Source organism: Melanaphis sacchari, unplaced genomic scaffold, assembly GCF_002803265.2.
Source record: "Melanaphis sacchari strain LSU unplaced genomic scaffold, SCAv2.0 Contig91_pilon_pilon, whole genome shotgun sequence".
Taxonomy (NCBI): Eukaryota; Metazoa; Arthropoda; class Insecta; order Hemiptera; family Aphididae; genus Melanaphis; species Melanaphis sacchari.
The window spans coordinates 841,596-863,867 of NW_020271649.1; the positions used below are offsets into that span (position 1 = coordinate 841,596).

The 22,272-nt window shown below is 29.0% G+C and overlaps 2 protein-coding genes across 2 annotated transcripts; both read left to right on the forward strand.

Annotated features, from left to right (window-relative positions):
* Nucleotides 1–2,315: 2,315 nt before the first annotated feature.
* Nucleotides 2,316–3,585, forward strand: LOC112602889 (histidine-rich glycoprotein-like). The gene has a single exon (XM_025351235.1). The coding sequence runs from the start codon at nt 2,508–2,510 to the stop codon at nt 3,483–3,485; it is 978 nt and encodes a 325-aa protein (XP_025207020.1). The 5' UTR covers nt 2,316–2,507; the 3' UTR covers nt 3,486–3,585.
* A 12,467-nt stretch (nt 3,586–16,052) lies between these two features.
* On the forward strand, nt 16,053–17,197 carry LOC112602827 (cylicin-2-like). Its single transcript, XM_025351148.1, has one exon. It carries the CDS (start codon nt 16,053–16,055, stop codon nt 16,983–16,985), a length of 933 nt encoding a protein of 310 aa, XP_025206933.1. The 3' UTR covers nt 16,986–17,197.
* Nucleotides 17,198–22,272: the final 5,075 nt, after the last annotated feature.

The window sequence follows — 22,272 nt, forward strand, 5'->3', positions numbered from 1 at the left end:
ATATTCCTTGAGACTAGGGTGGCCGGCGGTGTTATAGATTCGTTTTTCTATTCTTACACTCTATAGATTACAAGAGAGTGAGTAACACATTACGTTTTGGCTCACAAAAATCGAATATATTTTTTGTTTATACGATTGTCATTTGTTACACAGACCGTGGCTGAATTACCCTGGTGTTGGTGAATTACGGCTCGAGTTTATAAAGGGTACATATAAATTGCCGCTCGGGTTTATGAGAGGTACGTACGAACTGCGGCCATACAATAATGTATATATTACATATATGTGTAATATATACGTGGCAGTGGGATGTAAGATTATTTGAAGCAATTGCTTTATGTCTGAAATAAATGGATTAGTAGCTAAGTCCGGGTGGGTGTATAATTGTAAGATCTCAACATAAATATCGTGACAAATATTATAATTAATATAATATAATATAATAATATGCTAGTATGCTACCAAGTCACTGTGCCGACATGCGTGTGTTGTCGTAGTTATTTTCTGTAAGTTCTGTAGTTCTGTTTTATCAACTCTAACAAAAGATAAAAAAATTTTAAGTTTAGTTTATGTATAAATGTATACCACTAATATATTAATTTTAATTTTAAATTTTATTAATATTATAATATAATGATAATAATACAACCTTAAATAAATATAATATTATAATGTACATTTTTTTACAGTAGTAATTTGCGTTAAATTGTTAATTATCTTAAGCTTTAGTAAAACATTATCAATTATAAACATTAAAGACTGTTGTAAGGAATTTCATTGTTTTTATTTATTTATAATCTAAATTTTAAAATATGTGAAAAACATTGATTCTCATTGAGGTGGTCCGTGACGTATTGAAAGTTCTCAAAAGTGGTCAAAGGTTGGGAATCACTGATACATATATTATATAAAAATATAACTTTCCATATACAAAGCGAATCTTTCATTTATAGTTATGTATAGTTATGTAACTTAGGTAATAATAATTACTCGGGTCGCAACTCACCTGTGTAGCTAAGATATTGTCGGGCCACAACTAACCTATACCTAAAATATTACTAGGCCGCAATTCACCGGTTATCAACGCCGTAAATGACAAGTCGGTCCGCAATTCACCCTCAGCCAATTTCCCATCTTGATTGCACTTTTATGTATTAATAATAGATATGATCCTGCAAAGCGTTTCCCGTGAAAAATTAAATGCTTATAGATTTACCCCTTCTTAAAGTCCGTTAAATGTAAACTGCACACATTTTTAATGCATTTATTAGGGTTGTTAAAGTCAAATTTAAAATACAATCGTAAAATTATATCAAATAATTATAAAATTCGTATTTATCAGGTATAGTACAAAAACTGTGAAAACACAGTATAAAATAGTTATTCCATTTCGAAGCTTTTCTCGGACAAATAAACAAACCGTCAAACAACCAAGTGTATATGGACATGTTTAATTACATTTTATTTATATATGTTAGTAAAGCTTATATATTAAACACGAATTTCTAATTCTCAGTTATGATACACGTGATAAATAAAAGGAAAAATAATAATAAAAATAACGTCGTTTTTTAATTTCAAAACAGTAAATTTTCCAAAACTTTGTGGTAACCCTATAACTACTTTACTTTTTGTTATAAAAGACGATGAAATATAAGAAAAAATATTAGATTTCCGTTTGCAAAAGAAAATTCCCCCGTGAACCATACTAGAGCATTAGATGAACCACTATTCAAAATGTTATGTTCATACGTTTTGCCGTTATTGAGAAATAGCAACGAGTGAATGGTATTCGAGTTTCATACAAAATATAAATTGGCGTAGTCTAAAATCAAAAAATCGATGCGCCCATACAATGCGAAACTTTTAGTATTTTATTATACTTGAATAGATTTCCGAAAACAATTTACAATTTGAACGACGGCATAATAATAATATATCAAATTAAATTCGATATTATTATTTCATTTTAAGAAGAAAATACAATTTCCACAGCAACTCGTGGTAGGTCGCCTAGTCTATCCTACAGAATAGCTATAATATTAAATAGGTACTCTCTTATTACACATAATATAATGTTTCGCATTGTGGTCTGGGCCGGGAAGAGCGGGGCTGCGCCGCAGAAATGGCTGATTGGCTCCGGCGGTGGCGGCAACACCGAGTCACCCGATGCTGCGCGTGTACCTGCTGTACGCTACACAGCGGTACTCGACAAGCGTGAAAGCGTAACTGGCACGGAGCATCCGAGCCGGTGTCGCAAGCGTTATAAATATGAACGGGACACACGATTCGACTGTCAGTAGTGATCGGTCGTCGATCGCGTGCGCAACCGCAGGCCGTCTGCAGACTCGATAACGATCATTCGTATACGCAATAATAATATTGTTATCGTTTTAGACAGTTCGTATTATAACAAACCATATATGTGGCGCGTGTACGCCATAATATCGTAATAGTTGGAGTCTTCGTAGTTTCAGGCGCTGTCTCCGCCGAAAACCCGCCGACTGATGGCGCGGCGTAGGAGATCGCGTACAGCCGTCATGGGGCCCACCAAGCTATTAGTGTATTTTGCGCTGTGTATCGCGGTTTTCGCGCGGGCCGGTTATTCGCGCGAAATACCCGCCAAATCGGTGGGCGAAGCCGAGATGATCACCCCGTCGATATCGGTCACCGCCACCGACGTTGCTGCCACGTCGGCAGCGGCGGGAAGTGACGACCCAAAGGCGGTGGCCGCTTCCCAACATCGGTCGTCTGCGGTGACACCACCCCCGTTGTTCTCGTCGCCGTCCGCTTTAGCGCCGGTACAAGATCAGGCAGTAGCCGCGACCCACAAAAAAAAGAAAAAGAAAAAGTCATCTAAATCGTCTAAAGGCGGTGGGTCAAAGAAAAAGTCTGAACACCATTCGAAGAAAGGTCACAAGGGTGACAAAGGCTACAAGACCAAACACCACTTCGACAAAGGTGACAAAGGCAAGCACGGTAAGGAAGAACACGAAGGTCACTATAAGAAGGAAGGTGGGCACAAAAAAAAGAAACACGATGAAGCCGAGAAGTACGGTCACCACCACAAGGGTGAGAAGGGTCATAAGGGTGCAAAGTTTGGTGAAAAGAAAGGTCACAAGAAGGGCCATAAGACGAAAGGGTACCACAACAAGTTCCACAAGGACGAGTACCACAAGGAGCATAAGTTCTACGACGACTTCCACAAGGGTGGACATCACAAAAAACACGGTGCGCACCACAAGAAACACGAGCACAAGGAGGGCAAACATAAAAAGGGCGCACACCACAAGTCCGGACACCATGCGGACAAATATGGCAAAAAGGGACATAAAGAGAAGGGCCACTACGACAAAGAGCACAAGGGACACAAAGGTAAGAAGGGCCACGATGAACATCATTCACATCACGAAGACTACGGCAAGAAAGGAGGACACAAACACTTTAAAAAATACGGATACAGCAAAAAGAAGAAGCAAGGATAAACCATCGGAAACCAGGCCCAAGTTATATTCGAGTACTGAATCATTAATTTGTTTTACCCTTATTATTATTATTATTATTATTATTGATATTAAATCATGTTTGTTTATTATTTATTGTTTTGTGTATTGTCGTGTGAGTATGTTATATATTATATTTAATATATTTTATGTATGTTATGGTAATAATATAATAACAAAAAAAAAGAAAAAATAATAACTAAATATGGTAATTTTTATCATTATTTCAACATATCGTTTAATTTTCACTCCCTCCCACTAAAACCTAACTATATTTGATACTCACGAAGTTTCAACGATTGATTTATATCGATTAGACACATTACGCAATTTAATCAAAAATTCGAATAAAAAAAAAAATATATATATATATATAATACACATAACTGCAAAACAGAGCTCCTGCCGTGACTGTGACACCGACTTCGCATCTAATACATGAGGTCGTTCATACGTCGTATTTACTAATGGAGTAATGGACTATCGATTCATACAAATAGATGTGAGTCCGTGACGAGAAAATAAAATTAACTGTGGATGATTTATACAGTGACGGTGTTGGGAATTCGTCTTAATTCGTTCGACCTTGACGACGCAGAATAGTATTATGTTTGTGATATCAGATGGCAGATACTAAAAATCTGATAAAAAAGATAAATCATGGCATCCGGAATAAAACGATTATGATACGGCGATGAGTTCTAAAAATTTGTGATCTTTTCAATTATTGTTTTCTTCGGCGGTCAAAAGTTATCCACGCGCTAGAGAAACTATTGAAAAAATTCGATCAAAACCTAATTTTTGAAAAAGAAATATGATATATAAAACTTTTATACATCATTTTAAAGTATATAAACTAATACTTTTAGATCGAAATCCGAAACTCTTTAAACAAACCATATTATTCACTGAAAAAAAAACTTCGCTGAGCACTCGCATCAAATTTTAGATCATCGTGGAAACGGGAACAATACTTGATATTCAATAATATCGTTATTTTACGTACACAAAAACAAATACGTCACTTTTATACCTAATATACTTTTGACGGTAAATCAAAAAATATACCATCATAATATTCAATTAAATTTGTATAATGATTAACGACCAATTAGCTTCCGCCGATTAATTCAATATAATCTACTGTTGGTTGTCGTATACAATACTTAATACGGCTCTGAATACGCCGATTTAGTCTTACTAAGAAAAAATCGCTCATTCAAAAAATGAATACGGATAATAATAACAATAAATTTATGCTCCTAAAGTCATAATAAAAAGGAAATATATTTTTTTATAAGTATAGGTATTTTAATATTTTTTATTTGTAGGTATAACCCTAGAGATTTGTTTAAATCCTAATGTAATATATTTCTTTTCTTTACTCTTTTGAAAATTATTTACGTTCTGAAATACTAGAGGTGATATTATGGAAATCAAAGAATTAAGCATATCGATTAATGATAATATTAACGATCGAATATAAAGGCATGTGATGAGTTTAATAATATAATACATTGAATTATTTAAGTATAAAAAAAAAAAATCAAAAGCCAACAACAAGATTGTGTTAGGTTCACCTATCTGAGCTGAAATCGCGAAATACACAACACTACTTCTTATATATACATATTACATATTATTGTACAAGCGCGGAGGTTATTGTACACGGTTTCAAACGACCGATTAATAATTATAATCTCCACACAAATGATCTGACGAATTGTTAAATCTGTATGATGCGTGTGTTATAAACTTATAATAATATAGTTGAACAAACATATTATTATGTTATGTTGTTTTACGCATACATGTTTATATTATAATTATTACTACGATACTTCCCTAACTATTATAAATATTTACATCAACCTTATGTGCGACTTGTTAGACATGCTTTGACATAAATAGCAATCGGCTATTACATCTACACATCTGCCACTCGTAAAAGTCTTAAAGGCGACCGCTTTTCGATTATCCCTTTGACACGCCGGGGAATAGTACCCTACATTGATTCAAATCGTAATCATATGGATATTATTTTGGAACTTAACTACAATGTTTTGAATAAAATATATACGCGAGGGTAAACAAAAACATATTATTTACAAATCACAACGGTTGATGGAAATTAATATGCGATGATTATAAGTAATATTTTCGGAACAACATACATATATTAGGTATATAAAGTAAGATCCAAGGAAATTTAAGTTTGACGGTTTTTGAGCGTAAAATCATCACAGTTGTTAGCAATTATTATTATACTGAAATATTGCCATAACATCAAAGCAACAATCTCACACATATGGAGAAGATGACAAATTTCTCGTAAAATATGTCATAGGACCAACAATGAAACTTAAAATTGCACAGCGGAATAGTGACTGTCGGTATGCAACTGCAATTATTGGTTTTTTTTTGTTTTGCTTAATTCATTCTGAGAAAATAAAAACTAATTTTTTTCATATTGTTTACGGTACATTTTAATGTAGTGAATATATTTATAGATGCCACAAACTGCTATATACGTATACAATCACAAATATTATATCTTGTTGACCCCAATTCGTCATTGAATGTAAATCTGTTGCCATCAGAGGACAGGGTAGGTTGCAAAAAAAAAATTAATAACTCGAAACGATAGCCATCCGCGTTCTAAGACGGCTATTGTAAGTTTATTTTAATATCGTTGGTCACGATCGTGTACATTCAATATTTGTGTATTATTTAAATAACGCTAACGTCATATATACAAGATATCTTAGAATATCCATAATAATTATTGGCAGAGTAAATATTTTTTTACATTTTTTACTGATGACCTACGTGTAATTTTAATTTTATAATAGAATTAAATTAAATGCATATACGATTGTATGTTTATAAAATGTTGAAGTTTTATAATAAATGAGAATTTTCAATTTAGAACTGTAACAAAATGTGTCTAGCAAATTGTTTAGTACGCAATTCCTATATCGATATACTGAATATATTAATATGAGTGAACGTAATGGAAATATATTATCTAATTCGATAGTTTAGTAAAGAAACTGGTACGATTACGATTTCGATATACTTCCATCGCACAATTCAAATGTCATTGGTTTATATTATCATTCCATTGCACTCGATCGATTGTCGAGTGCATTGGAGGGGTAATTGAACATACCATTTTTGAAATAGGTACACTGTTATCAGGTCACAATAAAAGCAGACGGTTTCTGATCGTACACAGCAACAATTCAAGGTCGTCTGAATAAATCGAATAACGTAAATTTAGATTTGAAAACGGCGGTGGCACCCATCGAGATTTATACAGGTGATAATAAATTGGAAAATATATGTATTTTCTACGTGATGGCATTATATTATATTTTGTATTTATGTAAGCAAAGGATCGAAAACTACTCAACGAGAACATTTGAAAAACCGTTATGACTATCGACGTAATTTTTCTGACTTCGGTGAAATATATAACATTGTAGGTATGTATAGATAAGTTCAAACCTACGTGTAATGTATAAATGTATAATATGCTTTATATGATACGATTAGATTTCCTTAAACACTCAGAGATGAATATTTTAAAAAAAGATAGCTATATTTCAATTGTAAGTTTGTGTAAGTTTAAATAACGACCTGAACAAAAATAAAACCTACTTTTCTATTTATAAACCAACCATATTATACGCGTCCATTTGCCTGCTTAAAGATTTAAATTTTAAACTATCGACTCCGCGCTCTGGACTCAGTCGTTACAGCATTCACAGCACTGACTAAATGGATCAATATTTAAAAACTTTTTTTTTCGAAAAATGACACGCGATACTATAAAATTCTACCAGACAACGGTCGAGCATGATTACTTTTGTAATAATCTACAATTTATCAAATCTGTCAAGTTTTAATCCAGTTTAGCGGTGTTCCACGGGATTCTTATTTATCATTATTATTATTGTCATTTTATTATTTATTTTAGGTCAATATTGAATGATGAGATGATGCAAAAAAAAAAATTCTAGCTCAAAAATTAGGTTATTGTTACCGCTGAGACAATAACATATTTTGAGCAAGTGCGTTTGCCGTTTAAACTAGTTAAAAGAAATTATTTTGACAAATTGGGAACCATTTGAAATGATAATATCAGTTTAAATAGATAGATCTTCTTTTATTTATATAACTATTAATATATATATATAATATAATAATCAGTTATTTATCTATTATTTTGTATGAACAATACATATATATTATTAAATGATTTATTTTGGTGTTACACTGTACACTGTAGGTATCTACACTGAAACTCTAATGTTAAATTATTAGATGATTAATATATATAGGTGTGTGTGTGTGTGTATGTTTTTTTATGATATATATATATATATATATATATAACATGGTTGTTGCTCTGCCGTGTAATTGATTTTAAGTATACCTAATCATTCAGTCACGAAAAACAATTCAGGAGAGCGAAGATTAAGTGTCAGTATTTATGCACTAATATAACTTACCATATTGAATGTTGTTAATATTTATTAGTTAATAACATAAATGTAATTTAAAATTATTTTATTCTAAATTAAAAATTATAGAGTACGAAATTTCTAAAGTTTTAAATTTTAACAGTTAATATTTTTTTTAGTATACCATAATAATTAAAAATCATTATTGTTATTTTTATATCCAAAATCATCAAAACTTTAACTTAAAATGTTCAATGTTGAAAAATTATGTAAGTTTTTTTAGTAATTTAAAATTTTAAACCTAACCTAGTTACTCAATTTTATTATAGATATTTTTTATGAGTTATCATATAATATATATGTGAGAAATAGCCACAGAATAGAATTTATAAGACTATATTATAAATTTATAACACATATAATTATATATACCTATTGCACCTATACCTAAGCCGATTATTAGTGCGGTTATTTAAAAAATAATTTACTAGGGTTTTCTAATTCTATACAATATACATCACACACGTTTTTTACGTAAATATAATATGTTCTAAATAAACGTTGTACGAAAAGGATTGGGTTGATTCAACAATTCTTTGAAAATTTGCGACAAAGTACCATTCAACTGTGAAATCCAGCAAAGTTCTAATACCAATTAGTCCGAGTTAATCCAGGCCTACTATACTATTTATGGTATACTCACTGTATAGTGTATGCTGTAAAATACCACAATATTACTCATTAGACAATCATATTATACAGAATAATTATCACGACCATTTCCACGTCTGTTTTCACTTTCCAATCAATTATTTTAGATAGCATTAAAAAGTTTAGTAAGTTACTTATTGTATTTTTTTTTTTTTTTTTTTTAACTAGATTTAATACGTATTAATTAGAAAAATGTATAAGTTATTTTAATTTTTGATTAATTTAGTTAAGTCAAAAGTTTAAACACAATTTATTAAAATTTTATATTAAGTAAAATAATATTTATTTTTGTTTTAATGCTAGGCTACTTTATCAATTTTTTTTTACCTACTTAAATAATTAAGTATTAATACAATACACCTATTAAAACTGTTATTCAATAAAAACATATTAACCCCAAAATATTCATTACTAGAAATATTTTTTGATATAAAACAAAATTGATCAAAATGTAATAAAGTAAGCAAATTTACTTAACTTCTTAGCATAAAAATTTAATTCATGATTTCACATTAATTAAAAAACAATTAAGTTAAATTAGTAGTTATAAATTAAAAGAAACCCAATTAAAGTAACTAATTAAATTGAAAAAAAAAATAAACTTTTTTACTTGTTAAAAATTAGTCTTATTGAAAACGGTTTGTTTGGTTTTTTGTCTTACACGTAGATATGTAATGTACTATAATACTATAATAATATTGTATAATAGCGTATTGCAGTGACGAAATTCCGGCTGCAGTTTTTAATTTTTATGTCGTTCTTTACGAACGCATGTTGTGCAGTAACCGTGATTATGATTGTCACGTTTTATTATTTATCTTCCAAAAATGTATCCAAATGGTTTGTACATTATTTTAAACAAGTTTGGATCAACAGTTTTTTTTAGCGCTAATAACTAGGTTGTTATGACTTATTATTACAAAGGCCATAAAATAATAAAATAATACTATTTTTTCTTTAATCAACTTTTTTTGATAGTTTTTAAATTGAAAGTATTTAAGTGTTTAAATAAATAAATAAGAACCAAAAAAAAAAAAACAAAACTACTAATTTGCTTAAACAAATACCAAAAAAATTGTTATGGTTTTGAATACTTTTTTCTACTAACCATGATATTGTATGAATTTTTTTCAATGTACAAGTGTACTATATGTATTATTTTATAGTATACTTGTATATTATTTATATTGTTAATATAAATTTCACAATTTATAAATAATATACATATAAGTAAAGACCGGATTTTGCATAAAATGCATGTTGCTATTTTCAACATCATATACATGCAGTCAATGAGTGTCCACAAATCATTGATCGATTAATTAAGTATAAAAATCTTATACTGTATATTTTTGCATATTTTAACAAAAAACCATACAAACACCTATACACTAAATGAGATACAAAAAGGTGTGAACAATAAAAAAAAACAAATTATAGACACGTTTATATATTATCAAATATTTTACGTTTCAAAGAATAACCTACCTTTGATAACTTATTGTTTTTCCAATAAACATATTACATTACTTATAAACCGTATTTATTCCTATTTATATCACCAATATATTAATTTTAATGAAATATTTTTTATAATATATTGCCTAATGATTAAATATTAAATTAAGATTTAACAAATTACATTTTATATTATATATTTGTTATATTATACACCTTTTTATTCTTGTTTATGAAAATTTAAATAAAAATAATAAATTATTATCTCCGCAAAATTAAAATCAAATATAAAATTTAATAAAAATTGAAATTTTATTTTGCATGGTATACATTTTTTTTTTGCATATTTTGACTTTTTTTAGTGCATGTTTGCATGAATAATATTTTACAATTTAAAATGCATACAATCCGTTCTTTACACACAAAAAATGCACAATATGATCATTAATCCTATTAAAACACATATCAATGGTGTCTTAAAAATATAATATTTGTATTTTACTACACAATTATTTGTAAATTTTAATAATTTTATAAAAATTTAAATTTCAAATGCTTAGAAAAAAACCAGACTTAGATGATTATAAATAGCTATAGTAACGATTTTATTATATCATCAATTTTTTAAACAAACAATTTTTTTTATCAATATTTATAAAAAATACTAAAAAATTCGACAATATTAAATGTCTATAAAAATACCAAAAAAATCAAAATATTTTTAAAACTAAACATTTATATAGGATATTTTTGTATAAATGTTTGTTAAAAATTTTAAATATTTACAGTTATTTGTTCTGGAATAATTATAACTAAATAAATAAAATCAATGTCATCAAAAACTGGTTTTACGTTAAAATTACAATTATTACTTAAAAAAGTGTTGGAAATTTTAACTTTTTACTTACTTTCCTTCTCAAGTACTATTAAGACTTCCTTTAAACAGGAAAATATACCTAAGTTGAAACATTTTTACTTATCAAAAATTGATGACAATCATAATCATACAATTTACGCTTAGAACTTAAAAGAGTAAGACTGTGTGAAAAACCACATTATAATTGTTGAAAAATTATTTTCACGGAAAGGTTTACCAGTAATAATATCATTGACTATTTATTTATTATAACATCTGGTACAAAAATAAAATTTAAAGAAAATAAATATTTAAAAAATATATTTATGAAAAAATATAATTTCTAAGAAATGTTTGAATATTTATGTCAGTTTTTTTTAATTTAAAAAGTCTAAATGTATAAAAGCTTTTTTTAAATTACAAACGAAAGATCTTTATAATACTATCCTTTATTATACTGTTCTGTATAGGAACGTTTTTTATATTTTTTAAAGATAATGTAATTTTTAAATCGTGTAAAACGTTCAAACATTTGCTTAAATATGTAATTCAGTTAGATTTAATTAATTTGTTCTTACATAAATTTGGTTCTCATAAAATACATATATGAAGTTATTAAAAATTTATACGTTTAGTCAGTCCTGTTTGATTTATTTAATTTGTTTTTCATTGAATAATGTAGGAGGTTTTTATTGCAAAATACGAGAGTATTATAAAGATACTAAGGGTTGATATTGATTACTTAAATAATGTTAATGATATTGGTATTATATGATATTAAGATCCCAAGAATGCATTAGCTGATTACAATGTCGATTACTCCATTATTTCGTGATAAATTTGAATATTTATTATAACGATAAAATATAATTATTTAATATAACAATTAATTCTTAAAAGTTAAATAGTTAAATACAGAATAAAATAAAACCACACTCCATACAAAATATTTAAACTTCGATATTGTAAGTGATGTAATAACAAACTTCAATATTCAATTTATAAATGCATTATAGTTGTTAGTCTTATTTATTTTTTAGAAATCATTAACATTCCATATTATGTTCTGAAAATCAAATGCAAATATAGGGAGTCGAAATAATCCGTAACTACCAAAACGTTTAGAGTTTAATCTCAGACAGTGTCATATATAATATCTATATTTAAAATATATAGGTATATGGTATATACGAATATAATGACATATTTAATGCAAAATGATAAGGAAATAATAAGATTCAGTGTATATAAAATTACTTCGAGATATTTTGAAGATCATCGTTTATATTACATTATAAAAAAAAAAAAATTAACTGTAATTATTTTACACTAAAAGTGTTTTTAGAATGTTAAGAAAATCATCATAAGCCACTACAAAAATAAAAAATAACAAAGATATTATATTGAATATAAAAAAAAAAATAGATTTTTTCCTAAACAAGACGCTTTGTAACGAAATATACTTCTGTAGTTCTATCATTAAAATTTAAAACATAACAACGAATGTATTGAGTATGATGACAACCAATATCGCCGAATTAATAACAATAATAATAAATAATAATATAAATATTTATGTATAAGCTAGAAAAAACAGTATTAAAAATCAAATATAAAAACTCGATCGTAGCAGCGATCAACGTCTTGTGGTACTCACATCGATTATTATTTTTTTTCGTATCACTGGACTCATTGCAGAATGATATAATATTATTATTAGGCATTGTTTATTTTCTTACTAGTAACGCTACCGAAAAATTTAATGCATTATTTATAATATTGTTTATACTCTTTAAATATACCTATTCAATATAATAAAAAAACACGTGTCAAGCTTAACCTTTAACTAACTTATAAGAATAGGTCTGCTCATACTTGCTTTGTGGTGTATGTATATATATATATATATATATTTAGTATATTATATAATACACCTCACCATCACCTTGCAATAGTTAAACTAAAATAAAATTAAGAACAGTTAAAAAAAAATTGTGAGCACTAAAATTATATATGTATATATATTTATTTGGCGATATTATTCGTTTGTTTAATTCATTGCAGTGTAATTATTATGAGATTATTGTTCATTAAATTCAAAAATAACAAATGATTACAATAAAAAAAAAAAAAAAAAAAAAAATCGTGAGCTCTGTGAAATTCAATGATTTAAGCCATTTAAAGTTTTATAATAACTAAAAGATAATTGAATCAAAATATATAAATATTTAGTTCAATACTATGTTGTAAATTAGTAAATTCAATTGTTTTAACCATATGTGGATTGCGATCTATAAATAGGTAACCAACTTCAAATATACCTATTTAAAATGCTATTTCATTATTAATTAATAATTTTTATTAATTATTAATTAGATACCTACGTTTAACACCATATAACGATATAACATATTTTAATCACAAATACTAGTTCATTCGATCTGGTGAGTGGTAAATGTATGGTTTTTATGAGAATAAAATAATTAATATATCATAAAAAAATACTATTATATCAAACGCGCGTTATTTTTCTGGAAAGCGAATCCGTACATCTTCATTTTATTTAGGTCAAAATCAAATTCTAAGAAAAAACGACAGATAATTGCAAATAATTCTCTTTAACTCTGCAACTAATAGAACATCAATTTAAATATTGACTATTAGTCTGTCTATTACTATTACAATTCCTTTAATAATATTTAAACTGCCTATAACGTCTACTACTAGTACTACAACTATTTTTATTACTAAGACTGTTGCTGCTACTGCTATTACTTCTAATATCTAATGATAAGTGCTTACCTTACCTGACCAACTTTATAAATATTTTATGAATTGACATTGATATTTTTTCACTTATCCCTTTGAAAGTGCTTTTTTTTATTTAAACTAATTTTTTATGTTACATCCAATTTATAGAAATATCTATTGCACACATATGTATAAAACTAAGACTACTAGAGTAAGTTAGGTTTCCTCAAATAGAGTATGATGTTTTTATTTATCGAAAAACTCTTATGTGTATACTATATAGTGATATGCGCTTATGGCGTATTTTTTGATAGGTTACAGAAAGATATTTTATTTCTACTTCTGAGTAGACCAATGAATTTATTGGTTTAACAATGATGTACGATAATTTTTTGCTCTTACATTTAATGAGTACAGAAGAATATGCTCTTAACTTCAATATTGAGGGTATTTCTTAGTAGAATTGTCGATATTAAAAGTTAAAAACGTACATACTTTAAAAAAATCAAACATAATAAATATTTTCTTATCGTCTAAACAATTGTACAAAACAAACAAAAATAGCGGGTTTAAGTCAAAAAGAATTATAATACAATTCCAAATTTTGACTAAAACAATATTATTTTTCAGTTTTAATATCCAGAATTATAGGATTATGATAATTTGGATTTTTTATCAAGTATTGTGACTGATAAGTTCTATGATATTGTATAAATTATATAAGTATATAAACCTTATTTAATAAATTGGCGCTTGAGATTTAAACGATAATCAATAAAAAATCATTAAAATTAGGTACATTAATACAATTAACAAATCATAATGAAATAATGATGGTATAAAAGAAAGTAAGTGAAACAACAAATTATATATTTTTTTGTGTTATAAATTACATTTATTCTCAAGTCAAAATCTGAGCAAACTGATTCCATTGTATCATACGTTAATTAACTTTTTAAAACAATTTAAACACAAATAAAGCCTAACCTAACTTATAATCACCATAAAAATATTAATAATTATACTTACAGTAGTGTATTGCAATAATTTGTAAAAAAATAAAATATATTTCCATAGTTTGTAAATCCTGTGCTAAAATACTAAAATATATTTATACAATAATATTCTTTTATGTATATTAACATATTTAATATATTTTTATATATTAATACGATTTTACATAGGTATAGAAAAATTTGATTTTCTAGTACAAATTTCAATATTTATTGCTTTTAATCTTGTTCAATAAAATCAAATGAGCATGCACATAATCTAATATTATTGTTATTATTATTTGGTAAACTTGTCAGCACAAACAGCACCGCTTAGTTCCTTTTTTTTTTCAAATCTATTATATATATATCATTATTTTTCTGTACACCTTTGCCGATTATTATTTTCAAATTCGGAATACAGTGTTAGACAATAATTAACAATAATAAATCTATACGTTACACAATATACACAATATATAGGACCTTTATAATATATAGAGATTCTGAGTTCGTTTATAGTATTTTTTTAAAACAGTGTAATTACTTTGATTTATGATGATGCATTTCATTCAATTTTCAAATATAAATCGAGGACAGGAAAATCGCGAATGAACATTAATGTTATAACCTTATCTTCGGTCTAATGGTAAATTATTAGTTGTTTTCACACAGTCATCAGGTCACAAAGCGTGCGACAATCGCAAACGCTAACCAATAACCATAAAATGAGTACGTATATATGAATACACCAGCTACCAATAATATATTACACAAATATGAATTTTATATTTTATAACAGTGGTGTTGTGAAATTCCACACATCAAAACACACGACGGTGGTCGGCGAACGCTCGGACCTGACCACAGACGACGCGGACGACAGTGTGGGTCCGTGCAATGGGTCGATCGGGCTCTAGGCGTATCTGCGCAGTCCTCGTGACGCCAAAACAGACGCTGCGCGTGAAAGCCAAGTCCCGCGTGATCGTTCCATCCGGTGAATATGGATGCTGGGTGTACCACATAACTGCATATCGCGTGTCACGTGCGGGAGCGGACTTATACCGGACACCGCGACCTGGTGCAGCAGTCGAGGTTGGCGGGAGGTGACGCGATTGCAGCTGCAACACACGGTGTGGGTGCTGTCGTCGCCACCGACGTGGATGAGCAGCCACGCAGAGACGTTTGCAATTCGACCGGCTCTGGAGGCTGAACCGCGGCGTGGCGGTGCAGTCATTGCGGCTGTTCCGCTAGTGGGAGTGTGACGGTGTATAAAACATAAGTCAAAACGAGTACCACACACTGTACAGCCATGCACGGCGTAGCGTTCAGGTGTTTGGTGTTGTTAAGCGTCTGGTGCTATCATTCACGGGGGCATGCCACTGCCGTGGTCGTCGACGATCCAGGGGGACTGCGCGAGGCGGCCACGCAGCCGCCGCACCCATCGTCTGGGGTGTCGATGGTGGCACCGACCGTGCCGTCGGCGCCGAAGTCAGTGCTGTCCACAGCCACCACGGTCGGTCTGGATGCGATGGTAGCGGCGGCATCGTCGTTGTCGTCGGCCGGTGCCGCGGACCTGGACACGGCCGCGTCCAAGAAGAAGAAGAAGAAAAAGAAAAAGTCAAAAAAGTTCAAAAAAGGAGGCGGCTCTAGCCACAAGGAGGACCATTTCAACAAGAAGGGCAAAAAGGCCGACAAGGGGTACAAGTCAAAACACTCCAATCACCACGGCAAGAAGGGTCACCATAAGAAGGAGGACAAGAAGAAACACTATGCGGAGCACGGTGGCCACAAGAAGAAGCATCACGACGAAGGCGGCTATTACAAAGACCACCACAAGGGCGAGAAGGGCGAGAAAGGCCACAAGTTCGAAGACAAGGGCGCGTACAAGAAGGGGCACAGCACCAAGGGCAAGCACGAGGTTCACAAATTAGACGAGTTCAAGAAGAACAAGAAGTTCTACGACGAGCACCACGACTCGGGACACCACAAGAAGCACGGTGGCTACGAACATAAGCACGGACACAAAGAGGGCAAAAAGTACAAGAAGGGTCACAAGCACGCCGGACACCATCACGATCACAAGGGCAAGAAGGGCAAACACCATCACGGCAAGCACTACAAGGAGCACAAGGGCCACAAGAAGGCGGCGGGACACGACGAGAAATACGGGCACAAGAAGAAATATGCGAAAAAGGGTGCCCACGACGAGCACAAGAAATGGAAATTTAACAAGAAGCAATGATTTTGGCATACTTGAGCCGAAACGAGTGATGGACGTCGTAGCAGTCGCTGTCGTCCTGCGATCGTCTTATAATGACATTGCTACTGCAATAGGTATATTATAAATAATAATATGTTAATGTAGTAGTACTTATTTTATAATGTGACGTTATCCGTGACTGAATTAACTTGTGTTATACTTAATCCTTTTCTATTCGTTTATCTTTAAATATATTTATATCGATGCATAATATTATTATATTTATATACTTGCAATTTGTTTCTTTCAATTATTTTATTAATCGTGGAACGCTATCATCAAACAATTCGGTTCAAACGTATGTTCTTTTCTTCTTATCCTTCTCGTTATCGTTCTGATCGGCATAATATTATTACCGTCAATGTATTATTACACAGGAACTTATTCAGTCTACGCGGGACCTATTGAGATTCCAGCGGGACGACACGATAAACATAATTGAAAAACTTTTTAAAAGTTATTTTTATTGCCCGGTGATGACGGCTAGAGGTATTACTAGACAAACATAATTCCCTCATGCAATATGTTTTTATAAAACGCAAGTGTTTATATTAATAACCATTTGTCGTTGCCTATCTGGCACTTGTAACTACCTTTAATAGCCGCAATATTTCTTCTGCGTTTTATTTTCAAGTAAATTTACTGTAATATATTATAATAGAAATGAAATACTACGTTTATAGAAACGTATTATTTTACTCGGTTTTGTTATTACCGAAATATTATTGTACTGCAGGACGAGGCTAGTGTTATTTTCCAATTGGTTAAAGAATATTATAAGAAATATAGGATAATATTGGAAAAATTTAAAAACTAATTTCGCCAACCCGAACGATTTATACAAAAACAATATTTCGATAGATCCTAATCCTCTTATTTGTGTCTAAAATCACTAGATTGGACGAATGTTTATCTATAGGTATAGGTAACGCATCATCGGCGGTGCGCAACTGCCGGCGGTAATATTTTAACATTTTATCACCATTAATCGTGTCAGGGCGGCCAAGAGCCGTGCATTGTAAACACAGCGACGGAGAAACTATTATTATTGTGCACGCAACATTAGATAATGGTTTATTAGGGTATCGACTAGAAATGTCGACACATCGATCGACGACGGTTTTTCTTTCCTTTCTGTTTTCCCCTCCACCGCGTGTCACAAACTATTCGCACCACCGCTGTTCCACGGCAATATAATATACAATTTACCATTATATTATATAGCATACTACTAATGGGTGTGAATATCGTTTATGTTATTACGAGCCTAAAATCGACGGTTAATCGGTGAATCGAAATACCGTGACAGATCGCGTCTCTTTAGGTCAGACGCGAGTCATTGTGTGCATGCGCGCACAATTAAAACGCATAATTTACATTTAAACATTGCGCAATGTTTGCAATGGTTTTATTTTCGTATTAAACAGTCGACGATAGCTTTTTATTATATTATTACTGTCCTCTCAGTTTCATGAAAAATATACAAAAGTAATGATAATAGTAATAACAAGGTGTAGCATATATGAATTAAAAGGTATATGCGTGTTTGCAGTACACAAATCCGTACTTTTAACACTAGCAATGGTATTATTGGATTTTATACCATTTTTGAATATCGCAATATCAAAAAAAAAAAAAAATAAATAAATAAATAAATAAATAAAAATATCTTAAGGTCAACAAAAAAGGATATAAACATTTTATAAAATAAAAAATGTTTATGATGCAAGGTATAATATTTAATCAATTCGTTGGAATCGCTGTCTATAATATTATTAGAAATATAATACTATACATTTTATGAAACACTTGTATTAATATCTGTAGTAGTATGTGCATAATAAATTACTCAACAAGTAAGGTATAATACACATTAAATATATGTATAAAAATTGATTTTGAAAGTATAAATGTCACAATTCGCTTTACAAGTATGTACTTTGTACATATAAATCAACATAATTATAAAAATAAAACACATATATTATAATCATAATAATAATAATTAAATGATATACTATAAATAATATGTGCGTTAATTGTATATAATACATTAAACATATATGGGTTCTTATGTTAGGTTAGGTTAGGTTAATATATATATATATACAATATAGATATATACATACATATTTAAATAGTAGATCCATAAGACCGTAAAACGTTTATAGGTTTCCTCTGCGAATATTTTTATTTATTTTTTACTGTTATGCAACGGCGTGTTATTTAAAACAATACTGGATTGTGTAACCAAATAAAATAGATATAGTTTGATGTACTAAAACATCGTTTTCAGTGCAATGGTGAACGTTATTGTTATAATTGTCTGAATGTATATGTTTATGTGTTTACAATAATGTTTGGCATAATATTCCAATACTTGATTAAAATAGGTATACATAATATACTAAGTGCCTTTAAATGGTCGACAAGATTACAGTTTGATGTGAATTCAAACATTGAATATTATATAGCATATTATACTATATTATATTTGACAGTCGGTAAATGCATACAAATACCGATTTAACCGATTTAATTAAAATCAATCGTCAATTACATTTATCACAACATAAAATTCATAGCGAAATGTACTTATACACTTGTCACATGACTTGGCTGATGAACGTATAGGTATTATAATTATTTTTATTTTTTCCAACTCAAAAGATAGTATACTTGTCTTATTTGCATTATTTTATCATTACGTTGAAATTTATATTTATAAAAACCACATTAGTATACCAATGTATTAAATCGTGATCCTAGTAAAAAAAAAAAAAAAAAAAATGGGTAACATAAGCTAGTACCTTAATAAAACCTTTTACTTTTTATACTTGTATATTATCAAATACTTATAATTGTAGTATTAAGCTTAAATTTTATCTCATGTAATCCACATCATATCGGTTATACGTTTATTGTAAAAAAAAAAATGTTTATCTGTAAGGGTCTTTATATTTAAAATGAATGCGATATATATAAAAATTCATTGAAAACGAATATGTAAATATATATAATACGTACAGTATATTAGTGTGTAAATTTGAATACACACAACAATATTTTCATAGTATTACTATATCGTCATAGTCGGGTGAACTATTCTTCGGTTAGCGTTCAAATTAATCATGCTATACAGTATACACTCGTGTGGAGTTGTATAATTTTTAAACTGTGAACAAAAATATACAAAATAAACAATACGCTGTAATTTTCAATCAAATATTTATAGAGTTTAAATTAGTAACTGTTGTTTGATACTTTTTTCCTCACATTAATGATTGAAAATACATAATTATATTCTGTGTATTTATAAAATATTTAATAAATACTCCATTAGTAGTTTATAGGTATATTTAGAAGCATTCTCATAATTCTGTATTGAAATTTCACAATGAACATCGATTTGTATGAGTAATGTGGTTGAAATAATTAAATAATAGCCAGACCCTTATGGTATTAATATGAACAATATGATAAAAATTCTATAATATAATTCACTTGTATCAATGTTGCATTAAAGAGTCATAAAAATTAATAATATTACATTCTATTCTACCGTTATATATGGCATATAAAAATAATAAATAGTATGTACAAAGTGATTTAGCGACCGTTTTTTAAGTTTCATATTATTTTAGAATATGATATTAGTTATTACCCACACTTAATGTGCAGACAGGCCGTAAAAGTTTGAGTTATACAAAACACGAAAACGCGTTTATACATTTCTCCAAACTAACTATACTTTGTTGCTCTTAAGGTACTATTTCATTTAGGCACTAAAATTCAATTAATATCGTTTAATATACTACGCATTGTATAAATTCTAATTAAAGTTAACTAATAAAGTAAGTACGAGAAAAAAACAAATGAAAAAAGAAAAATTATTTCAAAAATATTTCAGTGAATTTATTTAGTCAAAAATGATTTAAAACTTTAAGATTCACGCCAACATTTTTTTTTCCGAGTACATTGAACAATAAGGCATTGATACAACTACAATGCGATTTCTTATTACTTAATTCAGCTCTTTTCATAGAATAAAATTTTACTTTCGTGGCGGAAATTCAAAAAAATATATTTTTCTGACATACTATAATAATATTGTTGTGTTATATTTCATAAGTAATAATTAATTTCAAATGTAAATTGAAATAAATGGATTTCCAATTTTTAATATTTATTAGTCAGAAATTTGTTCTATCATAATTTTAATGGACTTTGAATTCTATGCGTACTATATAATAAATTGTACATGACAATACATTTCAAGATATCAAACAAAAATAATAAATCATTTGATTAATTCATTGTAACATCTGTCATAGTTTTAATTACAGATGTCTAAGACAAAAAATATATATTTATAGACTTTATGTTAAAGTATGCGTTGAATATTTTATATGTTTATGCATACGTATATATGTATAAGAACAACAGTACTCCGGTATTGGTTATCAGAACAGCCAAAATTCCAACGGTCATGATGGGAATTCGAGATATGCCAACACTTCATAAATAGAAACTAAAAATATAAAACAAAAATTAAAAAATATCTCTGCAAAGGATTTAAACGATATTTTAAACGAAAACATTTTGACCGTTCTCTTCAAAATAAATTTTATTGCGTGTATTGAGTGTATATATAGTTATAATTTTGTATACGAAGGAATCTCAATGCAGATAACCGTATTCAGAATGACAGCTATGAAATTTGAATAGACATATTTTATGCATATTCAAAAAACGGTCATTTTATGAAAGTTTCATTAATTTTTTTGTTTTTTTTTTTTTTAGTACATATAGGAAGGGTGAAAGTTCTGTGATTAAAAATTACATGTATACACAGTTGGTAAAATAAATTTAACAAAATGTTTTAGATAAAAATCCAAAAAAACAATGTTTAGTCTTCACCACAATTATAATAGTAAAATACAATTAAAATTTATTACACCATATAACATTTAGACAGTATTCAGTAAAAATATATAATTGATAAACATAACAATAAAGTTTCAAATTAAAATTAATATTTATACTTGTTAGTCTATTCTAAACTAATGTTAAATACATTTAATGTTTAAATAAAATCTAAATAGAAATTAAAACAGTTTATTTTTGTACCATTTAGTAACGATGAATTTAAATACTGAAATAAAATTGAAAATACAAACATTTTTACATAATATTTTTAAGGAAATTTAGAAGTAGGCCATATCACTCATGTCACACCTATCACAATTAATTATTTTTGAAAAGAAAG